The 19,594-nt window shown below is 39.8% G+C and overlaps 1 protein-coding gene across 1 annotated transcript in view; it reads right to left on the reverse strand.

The window, feature by feature from the left end:
* The window catches only part of FAM194C (family with sequence similarity 149 member C), a 66,306-nt gene extending 46,712 nt beyond the window's left edge, over nt 1-19,594 (reverse strand). The window contains exons 1-7 of the mRNA XM_087708213.1: nt 18,997-19,594; nt 15,640-15,747; nt 10,195-10,323; nt 8,280-8,400; nt 5,193-5,384; nt 3,029-3,178; nt 364-484 (exon numbers count right to left, since the gene is read on the reverse strand). Of these exons, the coding sequence (XP_087564339.1) occupies nt 364-484; nt 3,029-3,178; nt 5,193-5,384; nt 8,280-8,400; nt 10,195-10,323; nt 15,640-15,747; nt 18,997-19,594 (1,419 nt within the window). The remainder of the gene's footprint in view (nt 1-363; nt 485-3,028; nt 3,179-5,192; nt 5,385-8,279; nt 8,401-10,194; nt 10,324-15,639; nt 15,748-18,996) is intronic.

Here is a 19,594-nt window from a genome sequence, read left to right on the forward strand (position 1 = left end):
ATGTTCTGTAACTCTGGTCACCTAGGAAAACCATTTTATTTCACTGTAACCTACTGTCTGCCTGTTTTGTCAATGGATTTTTTATAAGAGTGTAATCCTTGTGAACATGTATTACCATATGTTATTACCTTATGTATGATAAGTACACATATTTTAAAAACACGTTTCAGTGCCTGGTGGCAATGCATGAGGGTATAAAATGTGAAAGTAGTTACCACAAGGAATCAATCTGAATACATCTCTCTGGTATTTGTAGAACCTGAACCCAACTGAAGAAATGACTGACCTAAAATTGTAGAGTAATTGTTAAAAAGTGCCCAAAACAATGGTGGTGTCTCATTAAGCAAGAGTCCAAATTCATACCTGAAAATCTAATGACTGAAGAACTTCTTTTCGGGAATACCAGCTCCAGCGGTGGGTTAAATGGCCATATTTGTCTCTAACTATCCCACCTTCCTGATTCATCAGTAACGCCACAGAAAAGCTGAGTAAGGGGGAAAACAGTCAAGTCACAGCAAATAATACTGTAAGGTTGCTGCTGAAGATGTTAACTAGTAATATTTTTGGCTTTTCTCATTGCAAAAATATTATAAGCATAATAAATATTGAGGAATTCAGTGGTCCTAAGCCCAGAGTTCTGCCTCAGTGGACTGCTCTATCATACTGTATTTTTTATCCATTTAATGTCCGTACAATGCAACATAGCTATGATCAAGGGTGTTGGTTCCTACACATGGTAATACCAAAATGGCAAAACATAAGAGGTGGTATCATGACACAAGCTCTGCCCTTTTGTATAGGTGATGTGATTACCCGCAAATTCATATGGCCGTGATGGCAAACCTATGACACTCATGCCGGAAGTGGCATGCAGAGCCATCTCTCCAGGACGCCAGCCATTGCCCATTGCTCTTCTGGGTTCTGATGTGCACAGCTGGCCTTCTTGCCCGGGGGAAAAGCAGCTCACAGGCATGCATGGAAACCAGAAAAGCAGCTCTGTGGCATGCATGGGGACGCCAGAAATCTGAGCTTCTGGTTTCCAGTGCACTCATGCACGCCAGCCAGTTAGCCTTCATGTTCACATGCATGCCAGAAACTAGAAGACCAGGTGACCAGCACACATATGCACTCTGAAAACTGGAAGCTCAGCTTCCCAGCATGCACATGCGTGCCAAGGAGCTGCTCTTCCAGTTTCCAGTGCTCCCCTGCACATGTGCGGTCCTGTTTTGCCACTCGGTGCCAAAAAGGTTCACCAACACTGTCATATGGGATGAAGTTTGCATTATGATGTATATTGCTCCCCTATCTACTGTACCTCATGATAAAATTATACCATGGTAGCTGAGTTCTTGCAAATATGAAGACTACACAGTATACATATTTTAATATTGTTGCATAATAATGAATCTTGCTGGATAAAATTGCAGTTAAAGTAACATATTTCTAGTTGAAATTACCATATTTTTGGAGTATAAGACACATCGGAGTATAAGACGCAATAAGATTTTTAAGAGTCAAATTTAAAAAAAAGTTTTTGCACTCTGCAGACTTCCCCAAAACAGCCCGTTTTTTGCAAAAGGGGGGGAACCCCCCCCCAAAAAGGCATGAATAGCCTTTTGGAGGCTCCTGTAGAGTTTTCCTGGGGGCTGAGGGGCCAAAAACGAGCAAAAAACAGCCATTTTTTTTGTGCAAAAACTGGCTCACTTTTTGTCAAAAAATGGGCATGCATAGCCTTTAGGAGACTTATAGATTGTTCCTGGGGGGAGGCAAAACTGAGCAAAAAATGGTCCATTTTTCACTCATTTTTGCCCTCCCCAGTCCCCAGGAACACTCTGAAAGCCTCCTAAAGGCTTTGCACAGCCATTTTGGTGAAGGGGATGGGGTCTCAAGTGGCAAAAAATGCTGTATTCAGTGTATAAGACACACCCAGATTTTCACCCTCTTTTTTTTGAGGGAAAAAGGTGCATCTTATACTCTGAAAAATACAGTAGATCTTAATAGATGTTTCCATCTGTTCAAAAGAACAAGTGTCATGAATACAGATGCTCAACTCAAAATGAGTTTGAGTCCTTGAACATCAATGCATTCCTCAGACTTTTAACTTACCTAACACCACCTAATGTTATATCTCCTTGAAGAAGCAGGATTTCCACTGGTGTACTACCCAACTCCCATTTCTTCTCTGTGGGCTTTCCCAAATTCCCTCAACTGTTTGTATTCAGTGCTCTTTATTTCCCAGGAAATGTCTCATGCCATCACTTCAGGCCAAATTTTATGTTGGTCTCACAGAGTCCACCTCTGAAATGTATTCCAATTGCTCATCACTTTGTTGACCTTTTTCTCTCCTAGTTACACCATGTGGCATTGTCATTAATTACACCCAGTGGGGTTAAGCTTTTAACATAGGTCATTAATAGCTTGCCATATCACATGCTCTTTAAAGCCAGAGACTTGGGATATCTAATTACTTCACTTAGAACAAGAGTGTGGATGAGAATCATAACAATAAAATAGCCAGATTAAATGGATCTAGTTGACCTGATTTTAAAAGTCCCATAACACTGATTAGTTATGTCACCTTGTACTGGTCTATTTTCTGATTATTCATCTGTACAACTGAAATAATTTCCCTCTTACATGATATTTTTCCATTAATGAATGGATTTCGACAGGCATTCATTAATAACTTTATATTTTTGTGGTTACTATTAATGAAATTGTGCAGCCACAATGTGTAGAATGTACTGGACAGAAAAAGATCCTGTGAAGAAATCACATAGATTTATGATATCCCGGATGACCATACATTTCTCTTACAGGAAACTTGGCTAGTCCCAAGAGAACTTACATAATTTGTACGAAAATATGAAAATATTTGTTTCAACCATTGGTTTGATGGAATTGGTCTATTAATTCATTAATATTTCTTTTGATTTAATAATTCAACTATCACTTATCAATTAATGGATGCCTTCTCTGTTGCATTTCTATCCACCTCAAACTATTAGGATCAATTAATGAGACTCACCTTGATTTAAAGGAGTAAGACAGACATGAGTGGCCTGGGGAAAATATGCCTAAAAGTCCTTGAGTTGGAACATCCTGAAACAGAAAGGTGATTGTCTTTGCAATGCAGCATGTGGGAAATTGGAAAACTGCAATATTTCCGGACGGATAACTTTGAATTAGGTCAAGTAATAGCACACATGAAAATGATGCTTACTTAGCTATTCATTCAGACAGTATGGGAAATTCTTGGGCCCTTTGAAGTTGCAAAGTGATACTATTCTCAATATGAGTCTAATAAAATAATGTGAAAGGATTAAAAAAATGTTTAAAAAACACTGTGCTATAGATCTTCCTCAAGTGCAAACCTTGGATGACTTCTTGCTGAACTTCCCACATTGGGAATGCTCAGTCACAGAGGGCAATGAATGTAACTGACATCCGTTGATATTTCAGATCAAACGTGGTGACACAGTTCCTTCATAGCTTGGAATTATTTCATAATGCTTGGAGGAGAGACTTGTATATGGAATTTTTCCTAGAGTTGCCCCTGTGCTTGTGGTGCTCAGAAATCATCTGAAAGGAAGAGAGTTTCCCGGGAGAAAGGGAAGAATTGGAAACTTCTCTGCATCAGCAAAAACACTTTCATGCAACCCTGATGCAATCACATTCATGGGCAACTTCCAGTTATCACCCCATGCCCTTAAGACTATTGCACTTATCTACATGCTGAACCTGGTCAACCTACAAGTAGTGAAATCTTTTCTAGATTACTGCATAATATTTTCTAATGGAGCCCCGTACGGCTCATTCTGTCCTATAGCCTGCCTGAGAGACTATTTCCCTCTCACATTTTCATAACCTATGACATCACAGCAAATGAATCTATTAGCCAAAATATGGAACGCTAATAAGGGGGTTATAAAGGCTGTCCATCCAGACCTTTGTTTAAATCATGTTGTTAAAAGAGAAAGTGTCATTTGAGCCATCATAGTGATGTGAAAAAAATGTGCTGCCTTTTTAAAAATTCCCAGTTTAGTGACAAGATCAAATGCAGCATGTTCTTCTGTGAAATAGTTCCAAATAAGTCATAGCCAAGTGGATGTCAAGGAAATTAAAAAGGGGGAAGGAGGGAGAGAGAGAATGCAAAGGATTTGTAGAGTTTAATTCTAGACTCCTGTTGCGTGAAACAGAATGGATAATATTTAGTCATGGGAGTGCCAGCACAGACTCACAGCTTGTTCCAACATACCCTTTAAGACTGAACTACACATGACTTTAGTGGCACTAATAACTATCACTTTCTTGGGTTTAGAAAATTAAACTCCAGGTAGTTACAAGGGTGGTGGTAGAGTTGGGTTACTGGATTTGGATGGTAAAAGTTGAGATGACCACCAATTCTTCCCCTCTGGTTCTGGGACACTATCTTCCAGGTCCATTCTGCTTTTGCAGCAGGGAAATTGGGTCCTTTTGATTTTGATTTTGATTTTGATTCTATTCTGGACTGAGCAGCTGTCCCCCCTCACTTCTTCCATTGCTCCGCCACATCTGGTAGCAGATCCACAAAAGAAGTGGGGAACCAGCTTTTTCAAACCCCTGTGGTCAGAGACCACAGGGGTTTGAATAATCCAATCAGTTCCTTCAACCAATACCCGAGGAAGAGGCAGACCAGGACTATTAAGGTGTAATTAAGAGTAAGAATTATCTTAATTGCATAGCATGCACAACTCTGGGCAGGTGTTTGGCCTTAATGCTCTTTCAGAAATATTACAGTTTTGAAAAATAGAACAGTTCTGAGTGTACTAATTGTACCTGATAAATAAATCCAGGTGATCTGGTACATTTTAGATAAGGTACATACCAATATCTTGAGAGTCAAGTGAAACTGATTTAGGACTGCTCCAATTTGAGGTACTTTTAAATGATAGATATTTAAAGCATTACACCCTAGTAGAGCAGTCATGACTAGGCCACAACCTCAGAACAAGGTGAGAAGTTCCTATTCAATGAAGGCTTTGAAATAGCAGCACTCAAATGCCTGGAAGTCATATGAAGATGGCAGCTAGACCAAGAGAACAAATGGATGAGCAGCTGTCCACATGCCTTCAACACTGCATACTTCTAACAGGCTTTTTAGTAAGTGTAACAATAACCCACCAATTTTCTCCCTGGCAAAATAAGGATACTAAATCAGTGATGTTCCATTAGGAATGGAAAAGAATAACTTTTTCATTTTTGAACGTCTGATCTCAGCGGCTAATTGAGACAGGGAAGCTCTTCTCAAGGCCTGAGATGGTGACTTGTGCACAGTTGCATAATTCTTCAGTATTAGGGGTCTCACGTGGCCCTTTGCTCTGGCTACAGACTTCTCATGTTCTCTAAAAGAAAAAGAAATAATGGTACTGCTTCATGTTAGATATAGTGATAAGGAGTAAGAATCAGAACTTCAAATAACACCATATTGAGCAAGTTAAGAGTTTTGAGGGTATTTTGTTTAACAACAACAACACTCCTGCTCTGGAGATTAGCTCTGGCAGAGAGTAGAATCTGAGCTTTTTAGGAAATTAAAGACTGAAACACAGTTCATATACCTTCCTGTGCACAGAGCCAGATGCAAAGGGCAAATTGTGATACAGGGACATGCATGTAGTATTTCCTGGAAACACTTTAAAGCAGCAATATATTTTTCTCCATTTGCATCACTGTACTTCACCACTAATGTACACTTTTGGGGAAACATGAATTGGTTTAAGGTGTTCCTGAAGGATGCTATATGCACACTCCACATGATCCAAATCTTCTTTTGTCCTTTCAATTTGGATCACTACATGATGCTATTATTTACATGTCTAAGGCCCAAGCTATAATCCGATGACAATTAATAGGCTTTAAAGACAGATATGAAAGTTGCTTGCATAATTACATATGGAAGTTAAACTGACGCTATGTGTCAGCACTGAAAGGCAAGGAAAAGAGAGCATCTGTTACTTGATCAGAAGCTGAAAATATAAAATAATAATTCCAATATTATTTTTTTAGTTTGACAGTCATAGAAAATGGAGATTAAGTAGAAATTCTCTCCTAACATACACAGCCACCAGAGCAATAAACTGTAATTAGCTAACTGTAATAGTAATTGGAAAGAGATAAAAGGAATTTCCATATTACATCATTTCTATTCCCCAATCTCTTGGAAACAAGTCAAAAGCATCTGTGATCAATTCATTTCTGTGGATTTCAAAATTGAAAGGTGAGTCAATCAATACTATCCCCTTACTATGACTTGTAATTCCTTATGTTTGTATTTAAAAGCCCCTGTAAGCTGGGACAATAACAGGATAGGATGCTGGCAATGTTGCAACCCTATGCTTTTCTTAGTATTTTTTTTAATGGTTGAAAGGTATGTGATGGTTAGAAAGGGAGAAATCACCCTAGATCAATATTTGAATGATTGGGACAATAACTCAGCAGATTGTAGAGGCACTTGGAAATTTCATAGCAATTATTGTGACAGGTTCAGGGTAGAAATCATAGCAATAATTCTCTGAGGGGCAAACTACTGAGTTCTTTGAATGACTGGAAGTTTTACAATGACTCAAACTCCCATTTTTGCAGGCCCTTATATAGAACTTCAAGATGTTTTAATAGTTAAATGAGGTATTTTTGAGAGGAAAAACTGCTCCCACCTCTCCCTAAAAACCTCTTATGTGTCCAAAACTGGCCCCAAAGTTCCATTTTTAGATTGATTTGGGGCTGCATGTGTGTATTTACTGCTACAATCAAGTATACTTTCTTCTGTGTTTAGGGGGGATAAGTATGAGAATTTGACAGTTCACCTCTCAGAGGCTTTGCACTCTGTTCACATGTCAATCATTTCTGCAAAATGTCAAAAAAACAGCCAAAGTTAAGATGTAATAATATTTTTTTTAAAAAAAATCTCCTTTGGAGACAGCTACCTGCTTCCATCCCACCCTCACTTTGGAATTAATCTGTTATGTTGACCAAATTAATTGGCCCATTTTTCAGGCCTGGGAGAATGCACGTGGACCACAGACCTCCCAGTCCTGTTCTAAGCCCTAATCTTGCAGAAAAAGAACTATAAAACAAGATGTTGACATTTTTCTGGATCCCTTACAGTGGCAGTAATAATCCTCCTCACCCCTGTATCTAGAAGAATGAGAAAGGAAATTACTATCATCTACATATATATGAAAATGTCAGTACTTCTCATTGACAGTTTTGACTTTTAAAAACATATTTCAACATATGCATATTTGACTTACATCTTAACAACAGTGATAGATAAAGGGTATATGATATAATAAATATCACACACTATTTACTTTTGTAGTCTACTGTGTAATTTAAATAAATGTAAGTACAACCTTTATGAGGACCCGGATTGTTGGGGGGCAATATGCTAACTCTGTAAACCGCTTAGAGAGGGCTGAAAGTCCTATGAAGCGGTATATAAGTCTAACTGCTATTGCTATTGCTATTTTATATGTGGCATCCCTGCATTGAACATTACCTGAAGTAGTTAAAATTAAGAATCAGGTGCAAATGATTAGCACATTTAGATTTATATACAACTTCACAGTGCTTTCCAGCCCTCTCTTAAGTGGTTTACAGAAACAGAATATTGCTCCCAACAATCTGAGTCCTCATTTTATTGACCTCAGAAGGATGGGAGACTGAGTCAACCTTGAGCCTGGTGAGATTCAAACTGCCAAAGAGAGCCGGCAGTCAGCTGAAGAAGCCTGCAGTACTGCTCCACCATGACATTCTTATTAGACTGTCATTTTTAAGGAAGTGGGAAGAAACCATCTTATTGAAACTTCAAACATTTGGTTTGCTCCAGATTAAACAAGTCAATATAAATGCACAAATATTTGTAAGCATATCTGCAAGAAAGCAGCCTTGCTTATTTCTTTGCCTCATACTAACAGGGATCCTCTCCACTCCAGGCCATCCATGCTCCATAAATTACATTGCTTTATCATATAATATATAAGATATAAGTGCTGCAACCTGCTGATGGGCCATGTGATTTGACCACAAGTTGTTTCACTATTTCCTTCTAAGCGTTTCTCTGCCTTCAAATATGTTATTTCCATATTGCTTCATGGATGATGCATACTGTGTCAGTTTAGATACAAAATTATTATACAACTGAAGCATTTATATGAGACTGAAATATGTGAAAGGCACTGGTGCTTGTTTGTTGTAGAAATAATGCATTTTCTTTTCTAATCGTTTGAAAAAAAGCTCACATTTGGCGGCATATTTCACGGAGCTTCCCCCTTGCTTCAGGACATGGATCAAATCTGTCAGATAAAATGGACTCCTTGTTTTGACCAATGCTGCTGCCACCACCTTTGATTTTAAGCTGACCTATAAGATATATTGAAAAATACAGATTTTTTTTTAAAAAAAACCTCTTCAGAGTTATTCTCTAAATTAAGGTTTCCCAATCTTGACAACTTTAAGAGGTGTGCATTTCATGCTGGTTGGGGAATTCTGGGAATTAGAATAGAATAGAATAACAGAGTTGGAAGGGACCTTGGAGGTCTTCTAGTCCAACCCCCTGCTCAGGCAGGAAACCCTACACCACTTTAGACAAATGGTTATCCAACATCTTCTTAAAAACTTCCAGTGTTGGAGCATCCACAACTTCTGGAGGCAAGTTGTTCCACTGATTAACTGTCAGAAAATTTCTCCTCAGTTCTAATTTGCTTCTCTCCTTGATTAGTTTCCACCCATTGCTTCTTGTTCTACCCTCAGGTGCCTCGGAGAACAGTTTGACTCCCTCTTCTTTGTGGCAACCCCTGAGATATTGGAACACTGCTATCATATCTCCTCTAGTCCTTCTTTTCATTAAACTAGACATACCCAGTTCCTGCAAACGTTCTTCATATGTTTTAGTCTCCAGTCCCCTAATCATCTTTGTTGCTCTTCTCTGCACTCTTTCTAGAGTCTCCACATCTTTTCTACATTGTGGCGGCCAAAACTGGATGCAGTATTCCAAGTGTGGCCTTACCAAGGCATTATAAAGTGGTATTAACACTTCACATGATTTTGATTCTATCCCTCTGTTTATGCAGCCTAGAACTGAATTGAAGTCCACTGGTCCTAAAATTACCAAAGTTGACAAACCTTGCTTTAAACAGATCATAAAATCATATTGTCACCAAATACTTTTTTCTATCAAACCTTTATCAGATTTAATTTAGTAACTAACCATCTTCTTAAAAAGTTAAAGGAAACAAACAGAAAATAGAATTAACAGGGCTTGTTGTGCTTATCGTTTATTATTCTATATTGTTTATTAGGACTTTTAGTGTATCTGTAAAAATCATATTTAATAATTTTTTCAGGTTAACCTGTGGCTGCTGAAGATGTTCATGAGGCCACATACAGGAGATTCAGCAACAACAATGTGTCAGGTACCTTCAGGCAATCAATGCACTTTTTTTAATATTCTTGCAATGCTTGTTAAAAATGCTTGTTACTCACTTGCACCTGCTAGTGAGTAACAAGCTGTTGATGCTGTTGATCCCTTTCCTGGTGGATCCCACTGAATTCGTGGTCCTCAGCAGTGTTATTTGGGGACTGGTGAAGTCTTCCCCAAAGCCTTTGATCCTAAAGATTATTTTCTGACTTTCTGGCTAATGTTAATATTTTCCTTTTTGGGGCCCTATTCTATTTACAATCCTGCTCTTTCAAACTCACTGAGTATGCTATTACAAAGAATAGCTGGTATTAAGGATGACAGGATAGCTGCCAGGTTGCAAAAAAAAAAAAAATCCCCAAGAAAGACATGCTGTGTTTCTTCTAAGCAGTTTCCCTTATTGTTCTTCACCTACAGACAGAAATCTTGTCGAATTAAAGCAAATTACTTTCAACATTAAATATATACTCTGAAAAACATCTAGGGAGGAGCTATCTTGATTCTCTTCCTCCCAACCAAACTATCTAAACTTCACTGTCTCTTGCTCCTCCCTCCTGGGAACCCAGGCAAAGTTCCATCACAACAGCTGTCAAAAGCTATCTCTCTGCCCATTGATCTTGAATGCATATTTTAAAAATGGCATTCGGATATCTCTCCTGCATATCTCTTATTTTACCTCTTCCCACTTGGAGTACCGTGTTATATTTCTACTCAGCAATCTTTGCAATGGTCCTTACCTGAGCTCTTTTGTGGTTTGACCTCTTTGAATGACAATGAAAAGCAAAGGCAGGACAATGACATTTGCTGTATGAGTTGGGTAGTGGAAGTTATAGGAATTGCTGGCGCCGTTTGGACTGTACTACGCCCTCCTGTAGGTAGAAAAGATACTGTGGGTCATAATTGCAAAATACATTATTTTTGAAATAAAAAGTGTGCTCTGGTACCATTGCTATTAATGAAAAGAGAAAGAAAATCCAAAAAAGGAAGTGTTGGATTCCTAAATTCATAGGAATGATTCAAGAAACTTAAATCTTTTGTAGATATGTGGTTTAAGCAGGAAACCAGAAGATTAATCAGAATAGCATTGATCCTGATTATTTATTTTCTGGGGGCATGACATCAAACATTTCCTTCTATTAAACAAAAAAGGTTTTGAGATAATTCAGTGCAGTAATGAATGACAAAAGCTAAAGTTCTGTGTTTACTTGTAATTTTAGAATTAATTACACATAGTACCTTTCAGCTCCCTAAACAATTACATCATTACCATAATTTTAGCCATTGTCTATGATGAAGGCCTCTTCCATGTGTTTCCAACCAATACAGTCCCAAGTTTTCTTTTGCCAATTAGGCCCGCAATACAGAATGAGAGCCAGTTTGGTGCAGTAGTTAAGGCACCAGGCTAGAAATTGGGAAACTATGAGTTCCAGTCCTGCTCTAGTCCTATCTTAGGCATAAAGCCAGCTAGGTGGCCTTGGGCCAGTCAGTTCCTCTCAGCTCTAGGAAAAAGGCAACGGCAAATCACTTCTACAAAACCTTGCTAAGAAAACTGCAGGGACTTGTCCAGGTGGTCCCTAAGAATTGGACAGACTTGAATGGGAAATAAACAAAACAGAATAGCCTTTCAAAAGCCAAATTAAACGTGTTGCCATAATTAAATGTGTTCCTCCTAAAAATCTGCTAATGGATTATATTCCCCAGAGCCAGAAAATGTATGCGTTCCCTTAACAGCCCATTAAGATTTTAGCCACTACTGTGGTGCTAACTTTGCTAAGATAGCAAAATGACTTTTGGAACAATATTTACTCCAAAATAGCTCCCTGCGAATTCAGTGAAGCTTACTTTTAAGTAAGGGAATAAAAGAAAGCTTGCAATCTTAAAGTTACACTGACAGTCCCACACCTGGGTATATTTTCCACTGAATTCAATGAGATTTATTTCACAGTAGACACATATAGAATGGCCTAGTCAGGTTACAATTCTAGGCATAATTAAATGAAAGTGTGCCAATGATGTTACAGTGATTTTTCTGAAAATACAGCCACAGGACTGTCCTTCAGGATAGCACATTTTTCAATGTGAAAGTTAGGTTCATATATTTTCAAAATTATCCTCTCTCATACAAAAGAATCATGGGTACTTTCAGAACCTGAAAAGCATGCCTTCAGTGTTTGATGCTGTGCGAGCTACTTGACTCTGGTGTAGAAATCAACTTTGACCTGACAGCTAAATTTTCAATTAAAGTAGAGGGGAGTTGGATGCCATCTTGCCCAAACTCATATTCTGTGTAAAAGAACTGAAATCTTTAGTATCTAAGGAGAAAGCTTCCTAACTTCTGCTTGAAGGTATTCCACTGAAAAGTGATACTATTATTCTAGAGCAAAAATCCAGATCCAAGGTTAGCAGACTGAGAATATTTTCCAATGCAAGGAAAATACAGTAAGGGAAAGAAAACATATGGGAGTAAGGGAAAATAAGTTAAGTAAACATATGCTCATTAGGTACAGAATTTAAAATAGAGTAACTACATAGAAATTGTTAAATTGGGTTAATGGAAGAGGCAGACTCAGGCTAACAGTAACAACAACTCTTTGTTAGTGCAAACTATGTACAATCCAGCAACCTTTTGTTTGATAGCATTCCCTTTTATATAGGGTGCCATCAAACATCTTAGCCAATCACCATTCAGTATTTCCCCACTGGATCAGAGAACCTTGGTGGAATCTACCATGCTGGCTGTCAGTATGTAACAGAAACAACTTGCAACACAACTAAATAACAGGTTCCATCAGCCTACTGCAAGGGTGTCAAACCCGCGTCATCATGGCGGCGTCACATGACATATTGGGACTTTTTCCCCCTGGGGCAGGGCCAGCACATGATGCATCTGGCCCACGGGTTTGAGACACCTGGCCTACTGCATTCACACATCGTGCTAAGAACCAAGTCGCTATTTTTAATGCTTATATATTCACATAAAAGAATTGTATTTTACAGTATTAAAAATAGTGACTTAGTTCATAAGAGCTGCTAAGCTATAAGCCAGGGCCAGATACCCTGAACCTCAAAGGCCCAAACATTTGGTGAATATTGTAGAAACATCTAAAAATTGCTGGGAAAGTAGTAACTGTTAATGTGATAGAAGGTAGGCAGAGATAGAAGGGGGGGGGGGGAGGATCAAATACATGATTACTGCAGGGAGCAAGCATAACACTTCTATTAAGTTTTAATTAAAGAAAGAGAAAGCACAACTTTCTTTTAGGGCTGGTACCTACAGCCTTCTTTGGGGAGCACAACCTCTTTCACGTCCAATGTAGCCCTTGCCATGGAAATACCCCTGAATGCCTCCATAAATCCTGGCTGCTAGATCACATTGTCTGGGATCATATTGGGATGTAATGCAAAAGTGATAGCAATTAGGTTGCCCCTCATATTTAAATCCTATAATACTGTCCTATAAGTTCATGTTTTGGAAACAATAGAGGAGTTGACTCTCTTCTCTGTGAGAGGGCTCTGAGAGTCTTCTCTCAGTCTTGTCCCCCTCCTCCGGCAGACTTTTTCTTCTCTAGGTTTAATCTTAAAGGGGAAGAGCTGCAACATGTGGGTTGCCACCTGAAAATGCCAGAAAATTTCAAGCTAGAAGGACAAAATCATTTTAAAGAATTGAAAGTCTCCCATGAAGGTTTTCTATGTCATTACTTCTTTCTCTATTTAATTGGGGCTCAAAGAAAATCCTCAAGTATCTGAAGTGAAATTGCAGTGGTGGGTTCCTACCGTTTAGGACCGGTTCGGCCAACCAGTAGTGGTATGGCGACCTGGATCGCTGGAACCAGGAGTGATCCAGGCCTGCCATGCCCCCAAACCGGTTCCCTGGTCTCCTCTGCCATCGACGTCATGTTTCTGTGCATGTGCAGAACAGTTTTTAGTCAACTGCGCATGCGCAGCAACGCAAAACACCCTCTCAGCCAACCGGTAGTAAATCGATTAGAAACGCACCATTGAATTGGCTTAGGAATTTCTGTGAAAGTGAATCTCCCCTTCCTAGGAAGTCCCCTGCTTTGCATTGTCACGTAGCCATTTCAGGCTGACAGCAGAAATTTACTAAAAGAGAGGTAGGCAGAAAATGGAGCTGAGAGCTCACTAAAGCTTACTTATGTTTTCCATGAATGAAATACAGGTATGACTTACTAGTGGGCTCTTGAGATAGAAATCAAACTTGGAAATAGATATTGACTCTGCCAGCATTATTTCCCTAGTTTAATTCTGAGGAGATGGAATTTGAAGAAACGATGGTCTCATAAAGACACATTAACACCAGCAGGTCATTCTACAGAGATGGCTAAATTGACTGCTTTGGTCAAAGAAAAAAACCATAAATACTTTTGTTTCTATTTGAAAACTGCTTCTGGACTTTGTGCTCGAGGTGGTAAAAATGAAATGTTGAATTTGGGTTTCACTGATTAGATTTGTTGTTATAGAAATGGGTAGTTTATACTATTATATAAAAGTAAAAAGTTGAGGTTTGATGTTATTGTCTTATTCTACTGCATCAGAGGGAGTCGGAAGTCAACACCATTTTTTTTTCTTTTTTCCCTTCTTTTCTACACTTCTCCGTTCCCCTTTCCTCCCTTATTTTTGCTACTTTGCTTTTTTATTTTTGTATTTTATATTATAAACTAATAAAAACTGTAAACTGAAAAAAATAATAGGCCATACTTCAAACTGGAAAGGAAGTAAAATGCCAGGTATAAAAAGCCGAATTTTACCTACAAAAATGGAGGGTCAAAGTATAACACAAACCCACACCCCAAAAGGTACCCTCTTACCACAAAAGAATTTTTATTTTACAAATGGTCAGAGTAACATGGCACACCACATTACCAGGGCAATCCTGCAAAATGTGCCTGTGGCATAGCATATTTTTTATTTTATTTTATGCAACTGTTTCATTTATGAATAATTTTTCACCTCATTGCACCTTTGGCATTTGTGATAAGCTCCAGCTTTAAGGACAAGGCAGAAGCCCAAAAACATAAGGAGAGGAGACTGGAGCTACAGATAGAATCAAATAAATGTGTATTGTTGTGCTGTAGGTGCGTCCATGTGTGTCCATGCGTGATAATCCAGGCTACAGTTGGATAAATCTATTAGACATGAAGAGATTTAGCCTTATTTGACATACCTAACAAAAATAGTTGAGTCAAAACTTCGAGAGAGCATGTATGAAGGTTGGGGAGAACAGGGGATTGTGGTGATGGGGCCGGGGTGGGGGAAGCCACACATAATTCCCTCATGTTAATCCTCCAAGTGTCTTCTTTTTAGGTATTATGACTGTCTGATAGTCACACATAAACCAGTCTTCTGTGGCTTGCCTTTAACTACCTCTATAAAGCTATCCGCTACAGGGCATCCAAAGTGAATTGCCTGTCTCTGAATTTATTTTAAAAGTGGGAAAAGAATTATTCTGCTTAGAACTGTAGTGACACCGAGGGAGGTGAGGATTAACCTTCCCCTTCCAGGGCATTCCAAACTGCATTTACGGCATTTGAAAGCGCTCTAAGGAAACACTCCAAATTATCTTGTCTTTTCTCATTATCTAGGCCCTGGCAAATCCATTACACATTCCTAGTGTTTATGTGAAGGATCATTAAAATGTCACCCCTCCTCAGCAGTGAGACAATATAGACCATTTCCTCTGTGGAGTATTTTGTAACCTCATTTTGCACAATGTGCACCATTGTGAGGCTTTACTATCAATCTGTGTTCCTGAATCACTAGAGTTTAGCTTTCGGAGGAGCATAGCAAAGCTGGGCAGGGCACGAAAGTTTTAAAACTGATGACAATAACAAGCTGACTGCACCTGCCAACCAGTTAAAGAATCAGAACTCTTCTGGGGGTTTTGAGAGATATCTTGGTACCATTTGTACTATCATTTCCAACTCAGGTTCAGTGGTGGGATTCAAATAATGTAACAACCGGTACTCTGCCCTAATGATTTCTTCCAACAACCAGTTCACCAAACTGCTCAGAAAGTTAACAACCGGTTCTCCCAAAGTGGTGCGAACTGGCTGAATCCCACCACTGCTCAAGTTTCTAGAAAGGAAAGTACTGAACTACAACAGAAATAGCAGGTGATAAATTCCAGGGGTCCAAATGCATTGTGAGTCCATTTCTTCTCTGACCTTTCCTTCTGGGTTCTTTCATAAGCTCCGCTGCTTCCTCCCGGGTTTTGGGGCTTAGCTGTTGACCAGTTTCCAGGAATCGTTTTGCAAGCTCGTCAGCATTGGGACCTAAGAATGAAAGAACGACCATATATTCCAGTGATCATTCAGATCTTACAAACAGAAATCTACACAGAAAAGCATAATCAGCATAATGAAATCTAGTTTGTTGTAATGGTGAAGGTGCTGGCCAAGAAACCAGGAGAGGGTGAATTCTATGCCTCCCTTAAGCATGAAAGCTGGCTGACTTTGGGCCAGTCATTTTTCTCAGCCCAAGATGACAGTTGTTCTGAGGAAAAGAGGAGGTAGGAGTACCTTCAATTGTATGTGTTTGTGTATATATGAATATGAATGAATGAATCTCGAATCTTTCTTCTTCTCCCCCACGCCCCAATATGTAAAAAAGGATGTATGGATGTATGTTCAAGTATAACTCTGGAACGCCTCAAGCAATTTTAACCAAACTTGGTACACAGGTTACTTACCCTCTGGAAAAAAAATACTGTTGGAGTAAGACACTCCTAACACCACTTTGGGGGAGGGGTGTATCTGTGTGTGTATCTGTGTGTGTCTGTGTGTGCCTCTGTGTGTGTGTGCTCCAGCATAACTCTGGAATGCCTCTAGCAATATCAACAAAACTTGGTATAAAGATGACTTATTCTCTGGAAAAAATACTGTGGGGGGCAACACACTCTTAATATCCCTCGGGGAGGGGGAGTGTCCGTATGTTTCTGTGTGTTCCAGCATAATTCTGGAATACCTGGAACAATTTTAACGAAACTTGGTACACAGATGACTTACTCTCTGGAAAAAAAATACTGTGGAGGGTAAGACACTCTAGCACCTCTTGGTGTGTGGTGATGTGTGTGTGTGTGTGTGTGTGTGTGTGTGTGTGTGTGTGTGTGTGTGGTGGGCTGCAAATATTTTTACTACTGGTTTGGGTGCGCTCCCGAGCACACACAATGCTTCTACGCCAGGGCTGGGTTTCAACCGGTTCGCACCGGTCCCTGCGATCCGGTTGGTCGCCGAACCCAGAAGTAAGTAACTTCTGGGAACGGCGAAGCCCCCCCCCCGCGCCCGCGCGCGCCCGCACACCCGCGCCCGCTCCTTACCCGGTTTTTTTGAATTTCGCGCTTTCCACGCATGCGCAGAACGCCTGCGCGATCCTCCAGGAGCAGCTGGAGCATCGCGCAGACGCTAATACGCATGCACGTGCCGTGTGCGTGCACACGCGCGCCGTGTGCGTGCGCGAGGACGCCGCGTGCGTGCACACGCGCGCCGCGTGCGTGCACACGCGCGCCGCGTGCGTGCACACGCGCGCCGCGTGCGTGCGCGAGGATGCCGCCGGCCTCGTTCCAACCGATCCGGTTGGAACGGGGCGAGAAACCCACCCCTGTTCTACGCATGCGCAGAAGCCTCTAGATGGGTGGGAGGGGCCTCCCACCGCTGCTACTACCAGTTTGGCCAAACAGGGCTGGACCAGGAGCAACCCAACACTGCTGTGTGTATTCCAGCATAACTCTGAAATGAAAAGGAATGAATTATATCTAGTGTCGAATTACAGTACTTTTCACAGGATAGTATTCTGTTAGGATATAGCCTGTTGTGCCTTAAATGGCTTCTACTGTACAGCACAATGGTTGCCATGGCTTCACAATACTCCACAAGGGGCTCCCACTGGATAAAGGGGATTGGTTCTTTAAAACAAACAAACAAACAAACAAACAAACAAACAAACAAACAAACCCCTAAGCCCTCAGCTTCAAGCAAAGAGGGCAAGTTGTTGGGGAAGGTGCCTGCTAATGCAGATAATCACCTTAAAGGCTGTTACCTGTAGAATTTTTCCCAAGCTGTTGGCCAGGGCAATTAGATATCTAATTCTCACCACAGTGAGCAATGGCTTTTCCTGTCTAATACAGGATTGGGATAAATAAATACCGAGGATAAATAAATACCCTCAGCTAGTGTGTGTGTGTGTGTGTGTGTGTCTGTGTGTACACGCATCTATATCTATACCTACTTTCCTATCTATCTATATTGTGTGTGTACATGCATATGCATATGTATCTCAATATAATTTCTTGCTTCAAGAACAAATATTGTTGTTTTTACTTTCCTTAATAAACCAAGTTCCTAACCCTCATTACTGAGGACTATTGATGAATATGCTACAGAGGGTCTTTCCTGAGGCAACCAAAAATTATTCTGAAACTATCTGTTATATTTATTATTTTTTTACCCTAGTGTGTGTGTATCTGTGTCTCTATGTCTCTGAACGTGTCATTATGTGGGTCTGTGTCTGTATTTCTATGTCTCTCTCTATATATATATCTATCTCTATATATATCAGTCTGTCTGTCTGTCTGTCTATCCTGTGGTATCACCTGCACAACAGACAAGGGGTAGAGCTTCCTTTGTGAGATTCATTTTGTAATTCTGATGACACTATCAATTTTTGCAAGGAATCCCACAGTGGGCATAATAATTACAAGATATGATATAATCAGATTTGATTTCAAAATAAGATTACTGAACTTGCAAAACCTATTCAGAGTAAAGCCAATGTTTCTTACATCATTCTGAGTTGGTGCCAGAGTAAGAGACATAGCTGCCAAATTAACCTTGCATTTACCTTCATACAACAGTGTTGTTACTATTTGCTATGCTGTTGTCATTATTAACTCATCTCTCCACTCCTAGAATTTTTTTTTATCCGAATCCCAAAATGTTGCACAGGGCTCCTGAAAAAAATTTCCAGTCCACATTCCAGTATGATCTGAACTAGCTCCTTCAACATGAATCCTGTGTGTGTGTGTGTGTGTGTGTGTGTGTATTAGTATTAGTATAGTCTTTATTGTCATTGTACAAAATAAATACAACGAAATTGGTTTTAGCCTCACTGGTGCAAAATTATAGCAGAAACAAAAAAAGAAAGAAAAAGAAAAAAACTAGCCATACGTTTCCGCATGTGCATGGAGTGATTGTGGTTGTATTTAAAAGTCCGACAGCCCAAGGATAGAAACTATTTTTAAACCTATTTGTTTGGCTGGCTATACTCTGATGTCTTCTGCCCGATGGTAGAAGTGCAAAGAGACACTGTATGTATGTATAATTCATGTTTTAACAGCACTCCTTGTCATTAGTAACAGCTCTTATTTCCCCTCTAACTGCATGGAACTATCGACACTTGATGCCCTGCTTTTAGTCCTCCCACATATACCAAAGCCGATGAACCTCTTGGCTGCATAGGTTCAAGTTCTCCAAATAGAATTCCATCGGTTATGGCAGACAAACAAACTCTTAACTAAGGAGTCTCACCAGCAACGGAATCAATCATTATCTTCATCTTTAACTTCAGAAGTTCTGTCAGGAGATGTATAGACCGTTTTTGGAATTTCATGAGCATCGGCTGACTTTCAAGGGAAACCATATAATTAGCTGTCCTCGCTGAGGGTGCAGCACCCACCTTTTGAATTCTTGATACAGTTGCCTGGGCCAGCTCAGCCTCGTCATAGGGGAGGAATTTGACAATTGGACAATATAAACCAGCGAAAGATTTTCTTGGTGCTATCTCTATGAGCTCGTCCCAGGTAAACTCAAATATGTTCCTGACACCTCGTGGCACATGGAAGCCCATTTTTTGCCATGTGATAAGCATGCGTACCATATGAGCCAAGAGCTTTGGGGCCTTGGCTTTCATTTGCTCAAAATCAAGGTTTTTATATTCATCCGTCTTTTGCTCATCTTTCAGCTCATCTTTTGGCTCAGCTTTTTGTTCACCTTTTGCTTCAGCCTTCGGTTCACTTTTCGGTTCAGATTTTGGCTCACTCTTAAGATCGTTCTTATGTTCAGATTTATGTTCATCCTTTAGATCAGCCTTTGGACTACTTTTTATGTCAGACTTTTGGTCATTCAT

The sequence above is a fragment of the Thamnophis sirtalis genome, unplaced genomic scaffold, assembly GCF_051295495.1.
Source record: "Thamnophis sirtalis isolate CommonGarterSnake01/CBP01778 unplaced genomic scaffold, rThaSir2_p1.2 scaffold_3, whole genome shotgun sequence".
Lineage (NCBI taxonomy): Eukaryota > Metazoa > Chordata > Lepidosauria > Squamata > Natricidae > Thamnophis > Thamnophis sirtalis.